The 22694-nt window shown below is 43.0% G+C and overlaps 1 protein-coding gene across 2 annotated transcripts in view; it reads left to right on the forward strand.

Annotated features, from left to right (window-relative positions):
* Positions 1-22694, forward strand: part of HECA (hdc homolog, cell cycle regulator) — a 37016-nt gene that overhangs the window by 10417 nt on the left and 3905 nt on the right. Inside the window, exons 2-3 of one of the 2 annotated variants that reach the window (XM_072965929.1) lie at positions 14065-15102; positions 20004-20158. In XM_072965929.1, coding sequence (XP_072822030.1) covers positions 14065-15102; positions 20004-20158 — 1193 coding nt within the window. Of the gene's footprint in view, positions 1-14061; positions 15103-20003; positions 20159-22694 lie in introns of both variants that reach the window. The other variant, XM_072965928.1, reaches the window with a different exon arrangement.

A 22694-nucleotide genomic window follows, 5' to 3' on the forward strand; every position in this document is an offset into this window, starting at 1 on the left:
AGTCTGCGTTTGACGCGGACGCTAAGCTCCAGAGACGACCTTCATCCCTTTTTGTGGAAGAGGCACACTTGTGTTGGAGAGATGTGCCCGACCCTAATGCCACAGTTGGATCCTCCATGATATTGGGTCCATCTGGACTGATACACAGACATGTGCATGAGTAATGAGCAAGTTTTTAAGTAGAGGGCTTACATTTAGTGTAAAAACATCAAGGAAGCAAGAGGGCTTTTTTAAAAGGCCTCATGCTTATCATTCTGGTACTTGAACTGAAATTAAACTTGTGAAACAAGAAAGCACTTGACCAAGGAAGCACTTGGCTCGCACATTGTACACTCATGTTGATCTGATCCTCCTCCTTATGACAGAAGGACTTCCTGGTCTTGGGATTGTGGAGGTGGTGAACGTTTGAAGTGACACTTCCTGTTCTTAGTGGATCACAGTTCACAGCTGGGATGCAATTATCTTCTTTAGGCTGAAGTCCTAGAAGTGGGCTCACTAGTCATCGGGCATGTGATTTTTAAGGCTTTGATATGTATTGCCAAATTGCTTTCCAGAAAGGGTTTACCTGCTTCCACTAACACTGGCCCTGCTTGGAGTGTTCCTTTCTTCACCCCGCCTCTACATGGATTTTGATAACCATTTTCATCTTCGCCAGTCAGGTAGATGAAAAATCATATCTTGCTGCAGTTTTTATTTGCATTTGTTTAATGGCCAGCCAAGTGAATGTCTTTTTATCTACATACTTGGTCATTTGTATTTTTCTCTATTTGTGCTTTCTGTCCATTTTGCTAATAGGATATTTGTGTTCACATTGATTTGCACAAGGTCTTTGTATAGTCAGGATACTTTCTGATGTTTCCCCTGGTTGATTGTTTATCTTTTTGCCTTATTTAAGGTGTTCTCGCTGGTTAGAAATGTTAAAGTTTTGTTTGATCACAGAACATCCACGTAGAGGTAGAACCTCAAGAAAAAGATAAGGGAGCTTGGGGAAAGTTGCTTGTGAAATTTCTTATAGGAAACTCAGTTTGGACCTGGTGTCAGGGAAGTGACCGAGTTCAACTGGATATCAGTGCACAATAATACTGTTGTATTTGGGAGGTTCTGTTTCCGTTTTGTATTTAATTGGTGGGGCTCTGTTGCGCAGAACTGGTTACAGCTCTTGCCGCCCTTCCTGACCTCTCCCCTGACCACTCCTGTCTGGTTGACAGCTGAGCACCAGTGCTCAACACCTGTCATTTCTTGCACATTCCTAAAATCCCCTGCAGTTTTTATTCCAGTCAGTTCCAGGGACTTTGAAACTTGTAAATAAAAGCCTTATTATTTACTTATTGTCTCTTCTCAAGAAGCACGCTACAAACTGAGGCCTCTTAAGGCTCAATTGCCCATAACTTCCTGTGATAATAAACTTAAACACTGAATCATAAGAAAGCTCTCATTTTTTGCATTCTGGCACTTGCACTGAAATTACATTTCTGTGTTAATAAAGTGAGAGCAGAGCACTCAACCCAGAGTTTATTTGCACTCAGTCAACCCTGTGCCTCTCAAATGTCTGTGACTTGGAAGAGGTTCCCAGACGCATCGCTTATTTAAAATAGTGTGGGATTTGAGAGGCACAGGTCATAGCTTGGGGTCTGCCATTTTGTCAGGCCCGTGAACCTTTCTGGGCCAAATGCTCTTACCTGTGGAAAGCGAGGATAACTAACTCTTTACAAACTGTGGAGCTGTTTGAAAAAGCAAATGGTTGTGTCATGATTTAGGGTTTTTAGTGTTTTCTAGTTGGGTTTTGTGTTCTTTGTCATGTGGTAGTGTGGCTGCTTCCTCTAGTGATGAAGGCGTGCTCCCATTGGTGGGAAGGACCTAGGGCCAATCTGGGCTTTGCCCCACAGAGTTTGCAGCAAATGTTACTCTTCCAAAATCCTTATTCTCCTTCCTTGGGGAGGCCTTTAGTTTCTCTACAAGTTCATGTCTGGGAGCTCTGGCTGTGCGGGCTTTCCCGGAGACTCTGCAGTGCTGGCCTGCTGGTCTCAGGGCAAGCCCAGCGCCTAGCGTGAGCGCTTCTAGAGTTTCTGACCTCACAGCGGGGAAGGACGGTAGAGGCTGGAGCCTTGGGGAGGATTCTTTCACCAGCCTGAGTGTAGCTGACTTGTGGATTGTTTTGTTGTGATCTGTGAGTCATCCTGTCCCCAGGTTTTGTTATAACTGCAGACTGTACTGTGATTTTAACCATTTGATTAATAGAGCCTTGCATTTGGCCTCTTATGCTGCATGATTGACACCTGTGTGCCTATATTTGTAATCACACCTTCCTTAGTCTGTATCTTGGTTCACTTCAGGCCTTTCTGGTTTCTGCTCTTTACCTGCCTCTAAGGGCCTATGGAGTGGGAGTTTGTGTTGTAAAAGCAATTGAAATGTTACATATGACTTTCAGTTGTTGCCTTATGTCACTTTCAGATTTTGCATTTTGAATCAGAATTGTGAATATACCAAACTGTAATATGGATTTTATTGAAGTAACTTCTTTAGGCCTGTGATCCTTGGTATGTAATGGATTTATGTAAGTATGTGGATATGTTTATTAAATCATTGTTTTTCTTGAGATTTGGTTGATTAAAAACAAGCCTCCTCTTTGAGATATTCAGACTTGAAATTTTTGACTTGGGAATAAATCAGTTTTTCTCAAAATTTATTTTTTAATGTTCCATGAGCTATATGGTCTAAAGATGACTCAGAGGAATTTTTAAAGAATTAATTTGAAATGTTTTTCTTTTAACAGAGAAAAACAGGTTTAGAATTACTGTTTAGAATTCATTTGGAAGATAATCATATGTACATTTGTATATATATGCTTTAATAGAATTATGTTTAACTTGACATACTCTCTTACGGCAAAAGAGAAATTTCTAGGTATTTTTGGTAACTCTTTTATAAATGGTATGTTTTTCCTCTGGTTTAGAAGTGAATAGTTTTGGGTTAGTAACTAGAAAAGTTAGTAATTGGAAAAGGAATGCATGTTTAGTTGTAATGACATCACTGGCTTAATATATCGGTGAGGTCTAAACTTTGAGCTCCTTTTGCACTGGGCAGTTGTATGGAGTACTCTCCTGAAAGCAAGTCATGTTATAGCAGCTGTGTTGAGTGTGTACGTGTGGTGAGCTACTAGGCCAGCGTGTAGGCATGATTCATTTTTGAGCGTAGTTTTCATTTTCACTAAGGTATGTGTAAGACATAGACACTCCCTCTCCTCTGACAAGTCTTTCCTTGTTACAACAGATTCTGTATCTTGCCTGTTGCTTGCTGATGCAGCATTTCAGAAATAGGCTGAGTGGTGTGGCCCCAAGGCAAAAGCTCTGTCTTTTCTTCCTAGATCGCAGCAGAGTGACTGCCAGGGTGAGAGGAAGAGCTATAAAGATTTTTCCCAGGTTTATTTTGAAGGAGAGGCAGGAAAGCTTGAAGGACTGTGTTTTTTAGGAACTTCAGCAGGACAGAAAAGGCACATGGAAAACAAAGGAGTGTCAGGATCTAGTTTAGTTTGGGGTATGGATAGAGTAGGAAGAGGAATTTAGCCACATTGTGCTGGGATTTTATTGATTTAAATACGGTAGTAGCCTTAGAATCATCGTGGAAATTGTCTGTTGGCCCAGACAGGGTTCAGGCAAGGCAGGCGGAGTTTCTGTTTCTCAGTGTCAGTGCTTTTTCTGCTGCCCAGTTCAGTAGTCTCTGTGGTGATGAAATGCTGGTTCTTTATATTCTTTCTAAGGAAAGTTGCTTTGTTCTCATTAAATGACAAGTAAGACTTTGCTCATGGCGTTTTTTGGTTTTTGTTTTTGAGATTAGCAATCCTGTTAGCTAGAGTAGATTTACCTCATTGTCTATCTTTGTTTTTAAGGAATGCAAAGTTTGAGGTCAGGAAATCTTTATATTGTAATTGGGTTTAAGCACTTGCTTCTTTAACGTGGCTTTCTGTAAACCTAGTTTTTAAGCAATTCTAAGAATTAATGTGGTCAATTAATGTGGTCAGTTAATCAATAACATCGACCATTTTGAATAATATTTTGTATAACCAGATCATAGTAAGTAGTTCTATAATTTTGAATGAGACACTATTCCTGATTATAGAACTGCTTACTCTGATCTTGTTACACAAAGCTGTTGGTCACTACCTGTCCTCCTAAGCTGGCTCTGTGCAGGTTACGGATCTCTGTGCAGTATGGATGGGAATGGAAGAGGGAAGGCCCCTTACCAGCGGAGTGGCCTTGGGTGCTAGATCACTAAAGGATCCTCTTTTGGGCTCAGGAGGTGTTTGCAGAAACTGAACCAGCGGATTGTCTTGTTTTTATTCCGTGAAACTGGGGAAACTATGAAACCATTATCTTCATACTGATATTTAGCTTAAACCAGGCATATTTTGGGTCTGTGTCCTTTTAGATCCTGACATGGCCTCTATTAGACAAGGAAAATATGAATTCTCTACAGTCATTATTGATACAGGTTTCTTACTGATATCAGAGTGTTGGAGCCAGAATGGAAATAAAAAATAGGTAGAATAGAATAGTAGCTCTCCTTTTCAGTTTGGACTTTAGGCTGGGTAAGCTTGTGGGTTTTAATTGAACGTAAGAAAAGAGTGAGTCTAGGAGAATAAATTGAATATATTGAGAGAATGTTAAAAACCCTAGTTGTTAGATATAGTTGAAGAGCACATTGTTTTTGTTTTTGTTTTCTTTTTTGGTTGGAGGGAATGTGAGTCTTCCATGTTTATTTGGATAGAGTGGTTTGTCTGAGTAAAAGTCTTGTGTTTAAACCCTGCTCAAAGCATAAAAACATGTTTAACTGAATGTAATCTCCATGCACTCAACTTGCTACCCTGTTTAGAACCATCTCACACACTAAAATAACATAAGAGAGGATAAACTCAATCAGAGGTTAAGACAGATGGGCTTAAGTGAGCTTTACTACAGCTCCTATGCTAATTAAAACAAGTTGACAAAATATTTTTAAAGTACTAGCTTCCCTTTACCTACAGGACTTAGTAGAGAAAGGTTTCAAAATATTTGAGAAAATTTATTTTAAAGCTTTTCCAGTTTTCTCTTTAAAAAATACTCACCAGTTAATCAAGTAATGCTTTTAAAACACCTAGTGAATTTGAGTAGTGGTGTGGGGCGCCCGTGGTCCATGGTCCACCCGTTCCCCTTCTGTGTTGCAGCCACAGGGAGGCAGCGGCTTGACGTGTGGGCCAGGTGGGCGATCAGGCGGAGGGCCCGACTGGGATCTAATTGTGGAGCTCCCTGAACGTATCCAGGGGGGCTTGAGGTTTCAGTCTGGGAGTTTCTGAGGTTCTTGACTGCATGGATGATGGCATCGTGGTGTAATTTTCAGAAGGCTGATTTGAAGGTGGTGATAAAACTTTTTTGCTGGTGTGTCCCCTAAAAGAATTTGAAAAAAACAAAGTTCCTCTTGCGTATTAATGTTGTCACACCCAATTTTTTTTAAAGATTTAAATAAATGCAGAGGATACAGTTTCCAGTTTATTGTAAAAATTGTCATTTAAATGTATTTAAACAATTCAAATACTCCCCCAAAGCCCTAGCCCCAGAGAACTGCCACTCTGACCTGTCGGGAAGCTCCCTGTTAGAGCCCCTTTCACAGGGCTGGTCTTTTTTGACCTGGCTCAAAGATCACCCAGGTTAACAGCCCTGTTGTTAGGATGTCTGTTTGAAACACTCAGCAGCAGTTGTTTATCATTGCAACTGCCTGCAGCAGTGATACCAGTTGGAGCACAAAGGAAATGGGCCAAAAAACTTGAAAAGACTGTCTTGGAAGTGAGATGTCCATAAGGGGCTTTGGGAAGCTCTGATGTGTTCCTGCTGCTCTAGAAGACCATGCTCCTGGGCAGGGCTCTGAGCAGCCCAGAACGGACCTGAGGGGCCCTCATTCTCACTCTGGCTGACCTTGAGGCTCCGCACACGGTAAAGGCTAAGTGAAGTTGTAAACTGTTGAAGACTTGCCCAACACACACGCACAGCCCCTTGGGTAATAGTAGGACACTTACTGGTTCAGGGCATTTAAGGAAGTCTCTGTCCAGTTACTAGCTGACCACTGAGCTAACTGCAGAAACTTCGGTGGCTACACATGATGAAAAAAGAGAAACTTTACAGAATTAGTCCAGGAAAGTCACTAAACAAACATACAACAGTAACAACAACAGCTGCATATCCTGCAAGGAGAGAGGGTCTGATTTTCAAGAGTTGCCGCTTTATTAATTAAAGTGACCAATTTTCAACAAAAAAAGTACAAGATACTCAAAGAAATAGGAAAGTATGGCTTACAATCTTATTCATCATTTGCAACCCCTGTTTAAGCTCTGCACTGGGCACATAACAGGTGTTCAAAAACATTTGAACTGACTTGTAATTGGCTGATTTTCAGAGACCCCACGTATTTTCTTTCTTCCATAGTAAGTGTTTAACCCTTAAGACAAACCCTAGTGTTTTTCTTATGTCTCCTAGAACAGAGTCTCTATTAAATGATGGCTGTTAAAACATACATTTACCCAAATGAGTGTTTATTAGTGTCCTGGAAAATTTGAAGACTTTTTTTAAAGGGAATTATGTATAATACACCTGCTAAGAAAACTGCCTTATTCAGAGACCAGATCACTCTGAAATATTTCCTATATGAAGTTTATCTGCATAGTTTGTTTCTAAAGCATTTTGAGAATGTAACTATTGTACTGTTTTGCAGATGTCCTGATCTCTAGTAACCTCTAGTCAAGTACTTACACTATCCTGTGTTTGACTTTATTGTAAAGATTTAGAAGATTTTAGTGTGTCAGACCTAGTGAACTGGTGTTAAGCCTGCTTATCAGCACATGCTGATTCAAAAAAATCTGGCCTCAAATCCATAATATTTGCAGATAACAAACTTTTACCATTTTCATGATCAGTTGTGATGGTGGAAGAAATTCGGGGTTGTCATGTACTGTACTGATGTTCTCCGCTTCATTCCAGGGGCAGAGAGGAGGAAACTGGGGGTACTGATGGCATCACATCTGTGCACAGAGTGTTATCAATATATCCTGGTTCCAGATACTTACGCGTTTATGTTTTTCTATTTTTTCATCATTCTTTTTCACTCCGGTGTCTGAAAAAATGATGAAGCAAGCCTGCTAGACTGGCAAGCTTTAAAACCCTTGGTCACTGCAAGGAGAAGATGCTCACTGCATCTGCATTGATGCCAAGCAGGGAGGCAAGCGCTGATTTCTGTCTTAGAAAATGTGGTGAGAATTCCAAAAGGTGATGACAGATTCCTACAGTGCTTAACACCAAGCTGGCCAATATTCAAAGAATGATACAAGAAAGGGCAACCCATAAAGCAAACAGTTGTTTATTGGCAATTGTAATTGCCAAAATGATTGGGGCTCACAATGGATCTTGAAGTTAAAGTTTAACTGTTAAAGAACTTGGTTAGCAAAAGTGTAACTCCCCTTTAAAAAATTTTAATGATTTCTAAGGGTTATTTTCCATTTACAGTTATTACAAAATATTGGCTATGTTCCCTGTGTTATACAATACATCCTTGTAGCCTATCTTACACCCAGTAGTTTGTACCTTCCACTCCCCTACCCCTATGTTGCCCCACCACCACCACTGGTAACCACTAGTTTATTCTCTGTATCTGTGAGTCTGCTGCTTTTTTATTATTCTCTACAGTGTCCGTCAGATTAAAAACAAAACAAAATCAGACACTTAGCTACTTATAAGACATTATAAAATGCTGAGCAATGTGCATGACGATATTCTTTCCTAAATAAAACAAATTTATTAGGCCTGCTCATGCCATTAAAATCAGTCCAACCAAGGAATAAAACAATATAGTCCAGGTAGCCAGTTCTTGACGCCTGGCTTAACTGAGAGATAGCTCTTATCCAGCACAGGGGTCACACACCCAAATGCCTTCAGGGTCCTGGCACCTGAGTAAGTATATGCATGGGGCTGGGGTGGAGGTCCGGATGATCCAGGGAGGGCACAATGCACCTGAAAGGCATTTACATTTCATAACAAAAGTCCTTGTACTGGCTTAGTAAGATTTACACAGGCCAGACCACCCCACTGGAGCTAGAGGAGTGTGTGGCCATTATCTGTGAAATCTTTCTTAAAAATTGTTTCTCTTAGTTGAGCTTTTGGAAGATATTAAACAGCAGTGAGTTCTGGATTGTATTCTCTGACAGTTGCCTGGTCTGCAGATGACCCTTGTTGCCAGTCATGCAGTATGTTTTTACCTGTTGGACAGACTAGAGGGCAGATGAAGCCATTTTTCTTTCAGCTGAGACCATTGGGAATCCAGAGGCAAAGGGAGGGGCCAGCTCCACTACGGCCTTTGCTCTCCAGGCACCATTCTGGGTGCACCAGTAGAGAAGTAGGCTGACATTTTGGGGATACCGTGCTTATAACTTAGGTGGTAAATGGGAATTACATATAAAAACATGATTTAGGAGTTTTGATTATGGCCATATTTTGTATATTTGTGCAGGCAAAGGGGTGGACATTGACAAGCATAATCAAAGTCAAGCTCTCTTGTGTCTCACAGGAGGGAAAATGCTTTAAAATTGAATTATAGTACTGGAGGATGAAGTCTTTTCTGGAGTCTTTAAAAATGGGCTAGTTTAACACTGGGTAGTTTCTCTGCAGTTATATATATATATGCACACATACGGGCACATTGCACACACTGGTGCACATACGCGTGTACTTAGTCTGCAGTTCTGTTCCCATCCTGTGGTATTGTGGTTTGGTTCAGACAGCTCCTGGACCTACCGTTCCTTCACGATGAGTATGTGAAATGCTGGGGTGCCGTGTAGTTCTCCATGATCCAACACCCTCAAGATCTAAATCTCTTAGCTGGAGAAAAGACAACCTGCTAATTTATTTCCTAGTACAGTGTGATCCCATTATATGCAAATTGAATTATGCAAATTTCAAGTAATGACACATAAATAATAATAAAAGCGTCATGTTATGTGCAGAATTTCAACAGACACATTCCCCCAAATTATGCATCAAGCCATCTCATATTTTCAAAGCCAGCAGGTCAACTGAATTATAAAAATGTTTTGTTACCCAGTGTCATTACCTTTTCTTATAAAGAGATACACATACTAACCCTTGGCAATATTATGTGAACTCTTGTTTGTAGAATATCTTCATGGATTTTGGTGACATTTGTGTTATTATTTTTAAATTAACTTATAGTTTAAATCTTTATTATAGCTTTCAAAATATCCAAATGTGCTAATACTGGTGCTGAAAAACATCCTGACAATCTATAAATTTGGAACCGAAATGTGATAAAACACTATGATATGCCATGCTGTCAATTTATGAGGTACAACTGAGAGATATTAGAGATAATGCTGATATTAAAAAGCACCAGTAAAGCAAAAATACAACCCTGTGACTACAGATTTATGTGTTCTGAGGATGCATTCCCCATACATACCCCCAGACTGTGGGATAATCAGTCTTGAATTATGTAGGTCTTTCAGAAACACATCCCATGAATCAAATGCAGCCATGCTTTATGAATCTGTTACCTAGGCTTAGAAGAGATCGTGTAGGTTGAAAAATACATACAGAGAGGTGCTTATTTGTCTGACACCAAGTAGAACAGCTTTAGGGGTTAGAAGGACTGAATTTTCCTTCTGCTTCTTTAAAACTTGTCAGTAAATATTTAGTGAGTTATTTTGGGCATGCACCCTGCTTGGTTTGCTGTGGGCACGCAGTACATTTCTTGCACTTACTTCTGTGTAGAGGAACGAGGATGGTCACTTCTGGTTGTAGCTTTGCTCTAAACACATTCAAAGTCCTTTGGCTTTTACATCAAACAGTATGAAGTGCTAAGGCTTCTAATGATAATTGCTTATATTTATGGTACTCATTATGTGCCAGGCCTTGTTCAAACTGCCTTAGTAACTCCTTTAATTCTCATGGCAGCCCTTTGAGGTAGGTACTCTTATCTTTGCCGTTTTGCAGGTGAAAAATACAGAAGTACAGGGAGGTTAAGTGACAAGTCAAAGGTCTTAAAACTAACAAGTTTTAGTCTGAGAGTCAAATCTGGGCTGGCTGGCTGGATGGCTGGCTCGCTCGCTCGCTCGCTCCAGAGCGATTTATGTGATTTATTGAATGCCACCAGTGCTGTTTCTTAGAGTTAAAAAACCGTTTCCTATATGTTTTAGTTAATTGTAAGACTTTAGAAACTGAAAAAGAGGTAATGGACGTCATTAATTTCTTTACTTTCTAAACACCTACTGGGTGTCAAAAACATTAGATAGGAAAAGTAGGAAAAACAGAAATAAAGTTATGGTGGAGGCAGCATAGAAGAGTTTTTATGGAACTTTACAAAGTGTTTCCACATGTATTTGAGGTTAGTAAATGCAAGCATTTTTATCCTCACTTACGGATGAGGAAACTACTCCATGTCGAACAACTAGTCAGTAGCGGAACCGGCACCCAGACTCCTCACATCAGTCCCAGCTGCCTTTCCAACCAAGCCTTCGTTAAAAGCCTGTGTTGATGTAAAAGCCTTGTTGGAAGCCCTCGCACTGGTCCCAAGGCTCGGTTGTTACTCGCCCTGTTCCTCTGGAGTCTGTAGCAGGGTGAGCTGTCTGTTGCACACAATGTTTGGTGTTAAATAGCCCTGGGCTTTGTATTTGTTTTTGAGGACTAGCCACAAGGCCACATCAAAGTGGCTGATGTGTAAGCTAGCAGAGCTGGCAAGTTGGAGTAAGTCTCTTCACTGCAGAGTCCTGGAGGGTAGAAAGCAGGTGAGAACGGCTTTGATGATGACAGACTTGGAGGGGCAGGGACTCGGAGCTGTGCTGCCTCTGTGATCTGGGCATGTACTTTGTTAGGGCTCTTGGCATGATTTGCCAGTTTTTCTAGCTCCAAAGACCTGGTCCATAGACGTGCTCAGGACTGGTTAAATGATGTGTTTGCAGCTTTTTTGAAAGAATTTAAGTAGAATTTTTCCCTTCTTAGTCTACTTTTCTTTAATGTGAAAATATTCTTAAAAGAAAAATCAAGTCAATCTCAGCATTTAAAATTTCAAAGTTTGGATATTGTACTATTAGGTCATTCTTTAAATTTGATTTCCTTAGTCCTGGGTTAATATAACCTTGGTTATTGTCATTACATTTCAGAGACACTCCCTTTAAGGCTGTTCTCTGAACGATTGAAGATAAAAGCAACTGAACTTCATTTAACTGACCAGTTAACGTTTTAAGACACTGAAGGTCTCACAGCCCAGGTGACTGTAGTCAATTTACTCAGTGTACACAGTACCCTTCTACTTCTCTTCAGTGTGCTTCCCTACGTTTAGGTCTTTCTGCCTAAGATTACAGATTCCTTCTGCTCTGCTTGCCATGTATGGGTTTCATGCACCCGGTGTCTTTTTTAATGCAACTTTATTCAGCACTAGATGTATGCAAGGCCTGAGCGCAGTGGTACAAGGGACACAGAGATGAGTAATAGGCATCCTCTGCTGAGTCATCACCCGCTAGGGATCACAGTGGGGACTATAGTAAGGTTCAGACCCAGAACTTTGCTGGGGGTGGGGAGGTCAGGATGCAGGAGAAGAGGGGAGACCTGGTGAAACTGGCATCTAGAGGCGGGCTTTGAGGAATGGGAGGAAGGCGAGGAGGTTTGCTCTGAGCCAGGCCGTGCTCTCAGCCCCGCCCCTGGATCAGTATGTTTCATCCTTGTAAGAACCATACATTCTGTGGTTACCTGCATTTTACGTAGGGGGAGCTGACACAGAGAAGTGAAGTAACTTGTCCAAGAGTGCACAGCTCTTCAGTGATACTGCTGGAATTCGAACTGGGGCAGTCTGGTTACAGAGTCCATGCTGTGAATTGCTACACTAGGGGGCTGGGGTTTGAACAAGTGAAGATTAAGGGTTGTGGGCTCCCAAGAGTTAGAAGGGGAAGCTACGGGTGTAGACAGGTTGGGCAGGGCCATTTTGCTGAGGCCCTGGAACCCCACATTGAAGGGAAACCGTAACATGCAGAGTTATAGGCTCTGTGGGTCCCATCAGCCATGCCGCTTCATTTTGGTGGCATGTTGTGTTTGTCATCAGTGGCCAGTGGGGAGGCTGTGAGGGCTCGGGGGACTTGCATAGCTTGTTCCCTGTCCTGCATCTTCAGGCTGTCCTGACTTTTTGGCACTCAGTCCCCCAGTTGATGAACATGCTTGTAGGTATTAGCCTTTGCTGTCCTCTGCCCACTCTTTCCTTCCTTCTACAGTTATTCCTCTGGAAGGAGTTTTCTAGAAGGTCACCAGTACTGCTTCTGCTTTGTTTACTTCACCATCCGCTCCTTACCATCCTCCTCTGACCTGTCCCCCGTCACCCCCGTGGGACTGTCCTTACTGAATGTCAGTGATCGGCTCACTGCTCATGCTGGTGAGGACTTTTCAGTCTTTATCTTACCCAGTAGTTCTCAGTTAGGGGCCATGTTGACCCCAGGGGTGACTGGCGATGCCTGGAGACATTTAGAGTGTCACAGTCAAGGAGGGTGATGTCACTGGCATCTAGCGGAGATGTGCTAAACCTCTTACAGTGCACAGGACAACTCCCACAGCCAAGAATATCCAGCCCCAAATATCAGCAGTGCAGAGGTTGAGAAGCACCTATCTTCCTGTCGCTCTGGGGCATTTCACAGTCCTTTATTCTTACAGCTTTACCAGTGGCCTTATAATTTTCTCCTGACTTGTCTTCCAGTGAATTCTCAGTTCCTCTTTTGCCAGTCTCTGTGGAGGACTCTTCTCCAGCCTTTCAGTCTTGCTTCCCAGGATTCTTTTCCACTCTTCACACTCCTCTTGGGCAGGCCCCTCTGTCCAGGGATTTGCTCTCTTCTCCAAATCTTGAGCTGCAGTTGTGTCTTTCTCTACCTCCGTGGTGCACAGACACAGTAAGTTCAGCAGGTCCGAAACAGGGTGGCCCACCCTGCCCTCCCATGTTCGCTGCCCGCCAGCATCTGCCCACCAACTCTGCGCTCATCTAGGCTCATCTGTCCCCTGGATCACTGCAGCCTCCCCTTTGCACCCCTACCCCAGCCTAGTCTTCCTGCCTGTAGCCTTGCCTGCCACACTGCCACTAGGGGGAGCTTCTAAACAGAACTCCACTCAAGGTCCTCATCTAGCTTCTCAGCTAGGACAGTTAAAGTCTAACATGAGCTTGGCACGGGGAACCTTTGTGATCAAGCCCAGCAGCTCCCACTGGGCGTAGTGCTGCCCTCCAGAGAGGCCTTCTGAAGATGTTATGGATGTTGAAGTAACAGGAATCCAGTGGAATTCCAAATCGTTATAAATACTATCCACTTCTCAAGAAATGAGTTCTACTCTGTGTTACCAGGTTTTACCTCCTTTCTGGGAACCTGCTTAGCCTTCTGGGTGCCCTGTGGGGCATGTGGTTAACTAGGGTAGAGATATCTTGGTATTCCTGCTTTCTGTCCTGATAGATTAAGAAGGATTGTTTTTTCCCTTCATGACCTGGCAGTGGAATTCTGTGTGCACCTGTTCTTTTTTTTTCTTTTCTTTTCTTTTCTTTCTTTCTTTCTTTTTTTTTTTTTTTGTGAGAGCCCTTTGGGAGCTATCACCTTGGTTAAGTAGCTCCATCATATTTCCTAGTTCACTGGAGTGATTCATTTTTAAAGAACCCTGAAACTGCCGGTCATCACATCCACGTCTCGGGAAGACCTATTACACTGTTGCAAGTACTGATGTACAGCTAATTGTCCCGTGAAAGATTTGGACTTTTTGAAGCTTATTGGTATGTTTTTCAGCAGATAACAAATACCAGAAAATGAATTCCCTTGGCACAACATCACACCAGAAGAAAACAGTGTTTTCTAATCCTGCCTGGTGTTATTCCAGTAGTGGAAATCTTGACCCCAGGAAAATCATACCTTTGGCGTGAATGGGCCCAGGCGGGATGGTAGCTTTGATCTGTGACGCGGTGTCGGCTGGAATCCCTCCTCCTGCGCGCTGATTCTCTCTCTGTGCTTCTCCCCAGAAGCGCCTTGTGCGACGCCCCTGATCTGCAGCTTCGGGAGGCCAGTGGACCTGGAGAAGGACGACTACCAGAAGGTGGTGTGCAACAACGAGCACTGCCCCTACAGCACCTGGATGCACCTGCAGTGCTTCTACGAGTGGGAGAGCAGCATCCTGGTCCAGTTCAACTGCATCGGCCGGGCCCGCAGCTGGAACGAGAAGCAGTGCCGCCAGAACATGTGGACTAAGAAGGGCTACGACCTGGCCTTCCGCTTCTGCTCCTGCCGCTGCGGCCAGGGCCACCTGAAGAAGGACACAGACTGGTACCAGGTGAAGCGGATGCAGGATGAGAAGAAGAAGAAGTCGGGGTCGGAGAAGAACACGGGGAGGCCCCCCGGCGAGGCGGTAGAGGAGGCAAAAAAGTGCCGGCCGCCCACCAAGCCTCAGAAAGGCCTGGCCCACGACCTCCCCCGCCGGCATTCCATGGACCGGCAGAACTCCCAGGAGAAAGCCGTGGGGGCTGCCGCGTACGGCGCCCGGTCCCCCTGCGGCTCCCCGGGCCAGTCCCCGCCCACTGGCTACTCCATCCTCTCCCCTGCCCACTTCAGCGGCCCCCGCTCCTCCAGGTACCTCGGGGAGTTCTTAAAGAACGCCATCCACCTGGAGCCTCACAAAAAGGCCCTGGCCGGGGGCCATGTGTTCCGAAACGCCCACTTTGACTACAGCCCGGCGGGGTTGTCGGTTCACAGGGGGGGCCACTTTGACACCCCCGTGCAGTTCCTGCGGCGCCTTGACCTCTCGGAGCTGCTCGCTCACATCCCCCGGCATAAGCTGAACACTTTCCACGTGCGGATGGAGGACGATGCCCAGATGGGCCAGGGCGAGGATCTGCGGAAGTTCATCCTCGCGGCCCTCAGCGCCAGCCACAGAAACGTGGTGAACTGCGCCCTGTGCCACCGGGCGCTGCCGGTGTTCGAGCAGTTCCCACTGGTGGACGGGACTCTGTTCTTAAGCCCTTCGAGACACGATGAGATCGAGTACGATGTTCCCTGTCACCTTCAAGGTACAGGTGTTCATTCACCTTGCCTGTTTTCTGTTTGTGAGGAGTGGAAAGCGAACAAGAAGGGATTGCTCTGTTTTGGCTTAATTTGAACCGACGGTGTTTTTTGTCCTAGTCAGGAGCTAGCTAACATTTGAATGTTTCACCTCTGCCGGTTGAGGTGGTGGAGGTGGTGTCCTTTACTCTGATGTCCCTGTACCAAGTACAATTGTCCTGGTGGGTAATCTGATGTTTTTGTTTTGCTGTAATTTCGAGAGAGGATTCCTGGTGTATAGTTTTTCATAATTGGAGGGAAATTTAGAGAAGGAACTGCATAAATGTTTTACTTGCTGTCAAATAGTTGCCTTTGAAACCTGTGTTAATGTGCCCAGCAAGGTGTGTATTCTCTTTGATCCTTGTGAACACAACGCAGTGAGGGAAAGGCGGGGTCAGAGAGGGCGGGGCCAGAGAGGGCCAACGTTTTAGATTAGTTGAATTACTCTTGAAAGTTATGAAAGATGAGATTTACCTGATAGCTGCAGAAGGAAAATGGAGGGCTATTGAAAGCTCAGATATTACCCTGGTGGTGAGGGGTAGGGAGATGATTGGTGCTGTGGATAACACACAAAGACCGGGACATTTCAGCCATAAATTGATGACAGGGGGTTGGTCAGTTGACAGAGGACTCTGTCAATTCATATAAAACTATTGAATTTAAACAAAGATGGGATGCATGACATATAACCTGTTTCTGACTTTGAAAGTGTGCTAAAAAAGCCCGTAGTAAAAATGATACATCTTCCCCCCAACCCCTGCTGTCTCACTTCCCAGAGACACTTTCAGATCTTAACTGGTTCTTCGGGTTTTTACCATCATAGTTTTAAAATTATCTTTATTCTTCAATTTTAGATATTACCTGTTGATTTACTTTTAAGGTGGTTGACTATGCTTTCTTGCATCTTACCCTTTCTCTCAGGATAATACATCACAATTCTTAGTTAAGTCCTTAATACTTTCGCTACTATGAGTATGTAAATATTTAGTGATGAGCCAAGAACTGTAGATGTATTTTGTATATAGAATACCATATGTTCTAGGACACCTTTTGTTTTTATCAAAGTTATTAATTGCTTCATGTTTTCATTTGCTTAGCCTTTTTTGAAGCTTTGGCTGGTGGTTCTAACTCTTCAGTAGCTTTTCACATCGCCTTTCAAAAACATTTCCACATGCCTATCAGACATTTTATGATTTTTTCCCTAGAAATTTCCCTCATGGAACCTTTCATTTTCCTGCACCTGGTGCACTTAATACCTGCTGTACATAGATGTCCTTCCAGGATTCCTTCATCTTTTTCCTATTTTTTTTTTTATCTTTGTTTCCTAGATCTTTCTTTTTTCTCAGTTAATTTCCTCAGTTTGTTAAGAAGTATCCCCTAGGAGCTTTCTGAGAGAGAGAGCATGGAAATAGATGTTTTGAGATTTTGAAAGGCTGATAATATCTTGATTCTATTTTCACACTTGATTGCTGGTTGACTGGGTATAGTCTTCCAAGTTATAAATATTTTCCCCTTGGAATTTTGAAGGCGTTTCTTCCCTGTCTCCTGTCTTCCAATGCTGCAATTGAGAAATCTAATATTATTCTTATTCCTGTTCTTTATTTCCCTTTCTTATCCTCCAGAGGTTTTTAGATTTTCTGTATCTAGTATTCTAAAGTTTCACCATGATGTCTCTCTCTCTCTCGCTCTCTCACTCTCACTCTCTGTCTTTTTTTTTTTTTTTTCCCATTCATTGTGCAGGATGCTTTCTTGGCTTTTTGATTTTGTAAACTTGTAGTCTTCAGATTGGGGAAATTTTCTTTTGATTTATTTCTTTGATGATTTCTTCCCTTTTTTTTTTTTAATTCTGTAGAACAATTAATCAGATGTTGGATCTCTTAGACTGCTTCCCCCTACCCCCCTGCTTTTTTAGAGGTGGGGGAAATCCTTTATTACATATGTTTTTGGCCCTGTTGTTCATCTTTTTATTCTTAATTCTGTTTTCTGGAAGGTTTCCTTGACTTTATAGTCCAGTATTTTTACTGAGTTTAAGATTTTCTGTTCTCATATTTGTCATTTCCAAAAGTTCTTTTTAATAGCATCCTGTCCTTGTTTCATGGATACTATTTTCTGTTTTATCTTTCTCAGCAGGGAAAGGGAGATGAATTTGTGGGAAGTGGTCTCATTCATTCATTTGCTAGAGTTTCATCTACTCCCCTATGTCTTTTAGCCTTTTTTATAGGGCAAACCACTTTGAAACTTAGTGGTTTAAAACTGTGATGATTTATAACTTCTCACAGTTCTGTGGGCTGGTTGGTTGGGATGGCCTCTCACACGCGTCTAGCAGCTGGCAGACCTTGGCTAGAATGGCTTATCCCTGCTTGTATATTCTTTCACCTCCCACTAGACTAGCCTGGGCGTTCTCAGGGTAGCGTTAAAGACCGTGAGGATGGGAGCTGCGTGACCCCTCTCTCTCTCGGCTTGAGACAGGCCCAAGAACTCTGTGCGTGTGCGTGTGCGTGTGTGTATGTGTGTGTATGTGTGTACACACCTAAGTACATACACATCCACAAATAGATAGTGGATACACTAGGCACGCACTACAAAGATCTTGTGAAGTTTAACTGTCGATGGTACAATATGAAGATCGGGGTGTTTTATCTGCTCCAGACAAGCCAGTGCCACAGGTGGGGCCTTGACCGGTGTCAGTACTTTTGTTGCCTCATCTTGGAGAAGTCTGTGCAGTCTTTCCTACAGCAAGCCAGCATCAGTCATTTCTTCTGTCAGAGTTTCAACCATGCATTTCTTAAAGCACTTGCAACTCCAGTAGAAAGGCCGCGTTCCAGGCCACAGGATTCCAGGCTGCAGCTGATTATACGTGTTATTTCCAGTGGTGGACCATGTGGATTGTCACTCCCTTCCCCCGCCCTTGCCCCCTCACTGCCCTCCCCAGCCTCCAGCGCCAGCCTGACTTTTCCAGAAGATGTTTTTGTTTGGTATTAATAGTGTATTAAGATTTATCTAGTTTGAAATTTCTTTTGGTGCTTCTTTACCACTTGGAACCACAGGTGACTGTTCTCTCAGGAATCTACTTTTTGTTTGAACTCACAACACTAGAATTTAGAAATTTTAAATTCTCCGTATTTAGGACAACATATAATAGTAACTGAAAGAAATCTAGAGACTCAGTCCAGGCCGGGAATTCCCATGAGGTAGTCTGGAGGTTAAGAGTCAGATATGAATTCAAGTCTGGACTTTGCTACTTACTATCTTCGTGAACTTGGGCCAGCTCCTCCAGCTCTCTGAGCTTCAGTTCCTCCTCTCTGACGTGGGAATAAGAATAATGCCTACCTTATAGGGTGGTTGTGAGGGTTAAATGAACTAATTTGTGCAGCCTCCTAGCACAGTGCCAGGCCCTTGGTGAGCACTCAGTACAGGTTCTCTGTCAACTCCATCATCACAGTCATTGCTACCAATATGTGACTTCTCTGTCCCTGCCCTCACCTTTCCTAGTAGCCACCTGGGTGTCCTTGAGTGTTTGAGAATTGCAGTAAGTCTAGGAGGGAAATTGGAAATGAAGCGTTTTCCATTGGCTCCTAGGTACTGAACTGACAGCCTGAAATGCCTGAGGCGCCTCTGAGTGGTCATGGCATGTGAGACCCTTTTACTTTCAGTGCCCTGCAGCAGAAATGGGCAGTATTGCAAGAAGTTCTTGTGACCTGTCCCACTTTTGGCATAGAGGCCCCAAGGTTTTAATGTCTTTGGCTGTTAGCATTATCCTATCCGTTCACACAACATACAATTATGGAGTGCTTTCGACATTCCAGATATTGTGCTAGACGCTGAGCTTTCAAGGATGAGTAGACATAGTTCTTGCCCTCACGGAGGGAGAGAGAGTCTTGTAAGCAAATGAAATGCAAGGTTTCCTTTAAGTACCATACAGACCTTTCCAATGGATAAGGAGCAGGCTGGTCCTTAACCACTGAAAAGATGAAGAGCATGGTCTGGGTGATGGAGCGAGCAGTGCTTTCTGAATAAGAATCATTTAAGAGGATGTGCTCTCCTGATGGTAGTTTTTAAGCACAGAGGAGCCCCGGTCCCCACACAGAGAGCAGCACCATTGCTGTCATGTACAGCCCAGGCAGGTTCTGGGCATTCCAGCTCTTTCCTAATTTGACCCTGAACCCTTCAACGTGAACTGGAGTGACATCTTTCCTTTATAAGCATTAGATATTGATAAATAATGGAGGAATAGGCTTGTGACTTTCAGAATCCCAGTAAACAATAAGACATTGAACTCCTTTGGGGAAAAAAACACAAGATATAATTCTGGTTCCTAAATTGGATGTGGTGATGACTGAGCAATTTTGGAGACAAGAGCAGTTTAACATAGTAATTTTGGCTGTGGTATAATTCTGGGCTACCAAAACCAAGACAGATTTTGGACTTTCTTATGGTGGGACTTGTTAATGGACAAGAGCTCATGAGTACAGACCAGCATTGCTGGTTCAGCCTCTGTATGTCCCACTAGACCTCTGAGGAGAAAGTCCTGTGTGATCATAGGCCGGTTTTGAGCACATGTGGCTTGGTTATTTGAGTTTGGATGTCTGCATTGTAAACCTGCCAGCACTTTTCTGAAAAGTGAATTGAAGCAAGTATTTCATGAGATTGAACTTAAAGCCTGTGCCCCATTGACAGTAGTAATCCATCATTATTCTAAAAGGCCAATTTAGGGATATATGATAAATGTCATCTATTTTGCTTTTTATGTTTATTCAAATGATAAAATGTTCACTTATAACTGATAGAGGAGCCACTTTTTAAATCCCCTTTGGAGACAAAAGGTGATTTCTTTGACAGCCACTCTCAGCATCGTGTCTTCTGTGCACAGGGAGGCTCATGCACCTGTACGCGGTGTGCGTGGACTGCCTGGAAGGGGTTCACAAGATCATCTGCATCAAGTGTAAGTCGCGGTGGGACGGCAGCTGGCACCAGCTGGGCACCATGTACACCTATGACATCCTGGCCGCCTCTCCGTGCTGTCAGGTTGGTATGGACCCCACAGAGTGAGCAGTGGGTGATATCAGGGTTCTCTCCCCAAGAAAATGTAGAGAAGCTAGAGGCAGCACTGCAGGCACACTGGAGGAGGTGTGAGGGCTTGGAGAGCATGCTCAGCAGTGAGCAGTCGGGAAACTCCCCAGAGTGCCCAGTGATGGCGGATTTCCTAGAGCGTGGTGCAGCTGTCACTGAAATACTATGCAGTCACTAAAAGGAGTATTACAGAATAATGTGTAATTATGTGGGAAATATTTTCATTATTTTAAGTCAAAAAGGCAGGTTTTAAATGGCATAATAGTATGCTTCCCATTTGTAAAAAGTGAACTTGAAAAGGAATCTGCTAACCTGTTACCAGAGTTTGTCTCTGGATGGTGGACTGAGTTGGGTTGTTCCTTTGGTTTTCTTTTTGCTTACTTATATTTTTTTAATGTTTTGTATGATTAACATATAATAAATTTCTAGTGAGAAGAAGTTGTTATTTAAAAGGAGAGAATAAAGTTTCACTTTCTTTAATAGATAGAACTTTCTTTTGGTTTTGTTCTGTGGGACAGTGCAATTACTCAGAAACTGCCTGCCTTGTAAGGTGTTTGAGGTTAACATGAAAGATTTGTAATCCATAAAACTCTGCTAAGGAGAGGCATTTGCTGATGCTGAGAGCATCCAGAATTTAGCTGTCATGAGGAAAAGAGAGAGGTGTTAATAGGTGAAAACTCAAGTCCATAGAAACACAGGAGACAGAATCCTTGGAAGTATCTTGGTTTGCTTCTAAGTGCTTGAGACAAGAAGACGCTTGTTATGTAATTCCTCGATATTCATAGGTAGGAGAGAGATTTTTCTTCCTTCTTCAGTGGCTAAGCCTTTAATATAAATACCTGTTAAACACTTAATTAGTTTACTACATAGTTTTATATCTTTAGCATTATGGTTTGATTTTTGTAGAGAAATTCTGACTGTTAGCAGTTTATTCAGAAGAGAAGCTGTGTTGGTTGAATTAAAAGGCCGGCCGAGTCGGTATTTCAGCTATGCTGTGTCTGCACTAGTGACCTGAGATGAGAAATATGGTCATGGGAGATCTAAATGGCCATTCATAGCCTGTCGTTTGATTTCAGATAAGATTGACTCTTTTTGCTCCATTCTAATACATGGACCACATTTCCATTTTGAAACTTAGCCTTGGAAATGAGGTATTGTCTTTTAGTTATTCACTGTAGCATTTTATAACGCCCACTGTGCCTTGATGCCAGCTCTTGAGAGAAACAGAAAGAAGGGGCTTCTCTCTCCCACACACACCGGGGAGGGTTATCTTTTAAAGAAATAAGGAAGTGAAAGAATGTTTGGGCCTCATAGAACATTAGCTCGAGAAAGGCCTGGGGTGGGGGAAGATGTCTAGCCCCGTCCTCTTACTTTCCGCATACGGTGGAGGCCTGAGCAGTTAGAGTATTTTAGCCGGGTCTGCCTGCATGTGTCACAGCCGTGGCTACAGCCTGGTAGCTCCCAGCCCTGTGCTCTTCCTGCTCCACCCCTGGAAGGCAGTGGGGTTGCTTCCTCGTCTTCAGAGGGAAAAGCAGAAGAGCAGACTGCCACACCCGGCCTGTGCTGCTGACTGTGTATTTCTTTTAAGCCCAGACATTTCTTTTCTGGCCCTCTTACTGAAATGAAAAACATACTTGATTACTTTTGGCTTTTAAAAAAAATCAGCTCTATTTATTGAAAATGTACAAGTGTTAGATGCTACCAAAGCATCAAGGAGTGTCTTCCAATAAGACTTTGAGCCAAACATAAGCAAGAATTAGTAATTAGGAAGGAATAACAGGTTAAAGAGAGAGGTTTGCTTAGAATCTCACTTTTAATATTCTTTAGAGAAATTAGTCAGTTAAAAGGGTGTTTCTCTCAGTTTATAGAAAGGTGGTCCATGTGGCAGCTCAGAGGGCCGGCTCTGGGGTGAGCGCCTGTGGTTCAGACCCAGCCCTTCTGCCTCCTAACTGCGTGGTCTTGCACACGTTGCTTTATCACCATGTGCCTTAGTTTCATCATCTGAAATTCATGTACTACTCCCTATCTTGCAGGAGGGTTTTGAGGGCAAAGCGAGATTATACTTTTCTGTTACCTTTTTAGAAAAAATCTAAATGAGAGTCTGTTGTATTTATAATTTCTGGTTATTTGCTGAATTCCTTAGACCTGTTGCTGAAAGCCTCTGGTCTTGCGCTGTCAGAGGGAGGCCCAGGCATGAGTGAAGATCCAGTTGCTAGTGGGTTCCAGAAGCCTCAGGATGAACAGAGCCCTTCTTCCTGGATGGTTAATTTTACTTGAGTGTTTTAGGGAATTTTTATTTTTACCTCAAAGAAAACAGAAATGTAGTAAGGAGTAGAGTAAAAAATATATATGAATTTTGAAAATAAACTCAAAAAAATCTTCAGAGAAATTTCATGCAGGTCTGGATGAGAGAAGTTAGCCTCAGCCACTTCATAAAATCCAGGGGGAAGGGATTTCTGATTGTTAGGGGAACGTTAGTTGAGGCAGTACC

Source organism: Vicugna pacos, chromosome 8 (genome assembly GCF_048564905.1).
Source record: "Vicugna pacos chromosome 8, VicPac4, whole genome shotgun sequence".
Taxonomy (NCBI): domain Eukaryota; kingdom Metazoa; phylum Chordata; class Mammalia; order Artiodactyla; family Camelidae; genus Vicugna; species Vicugna pacos.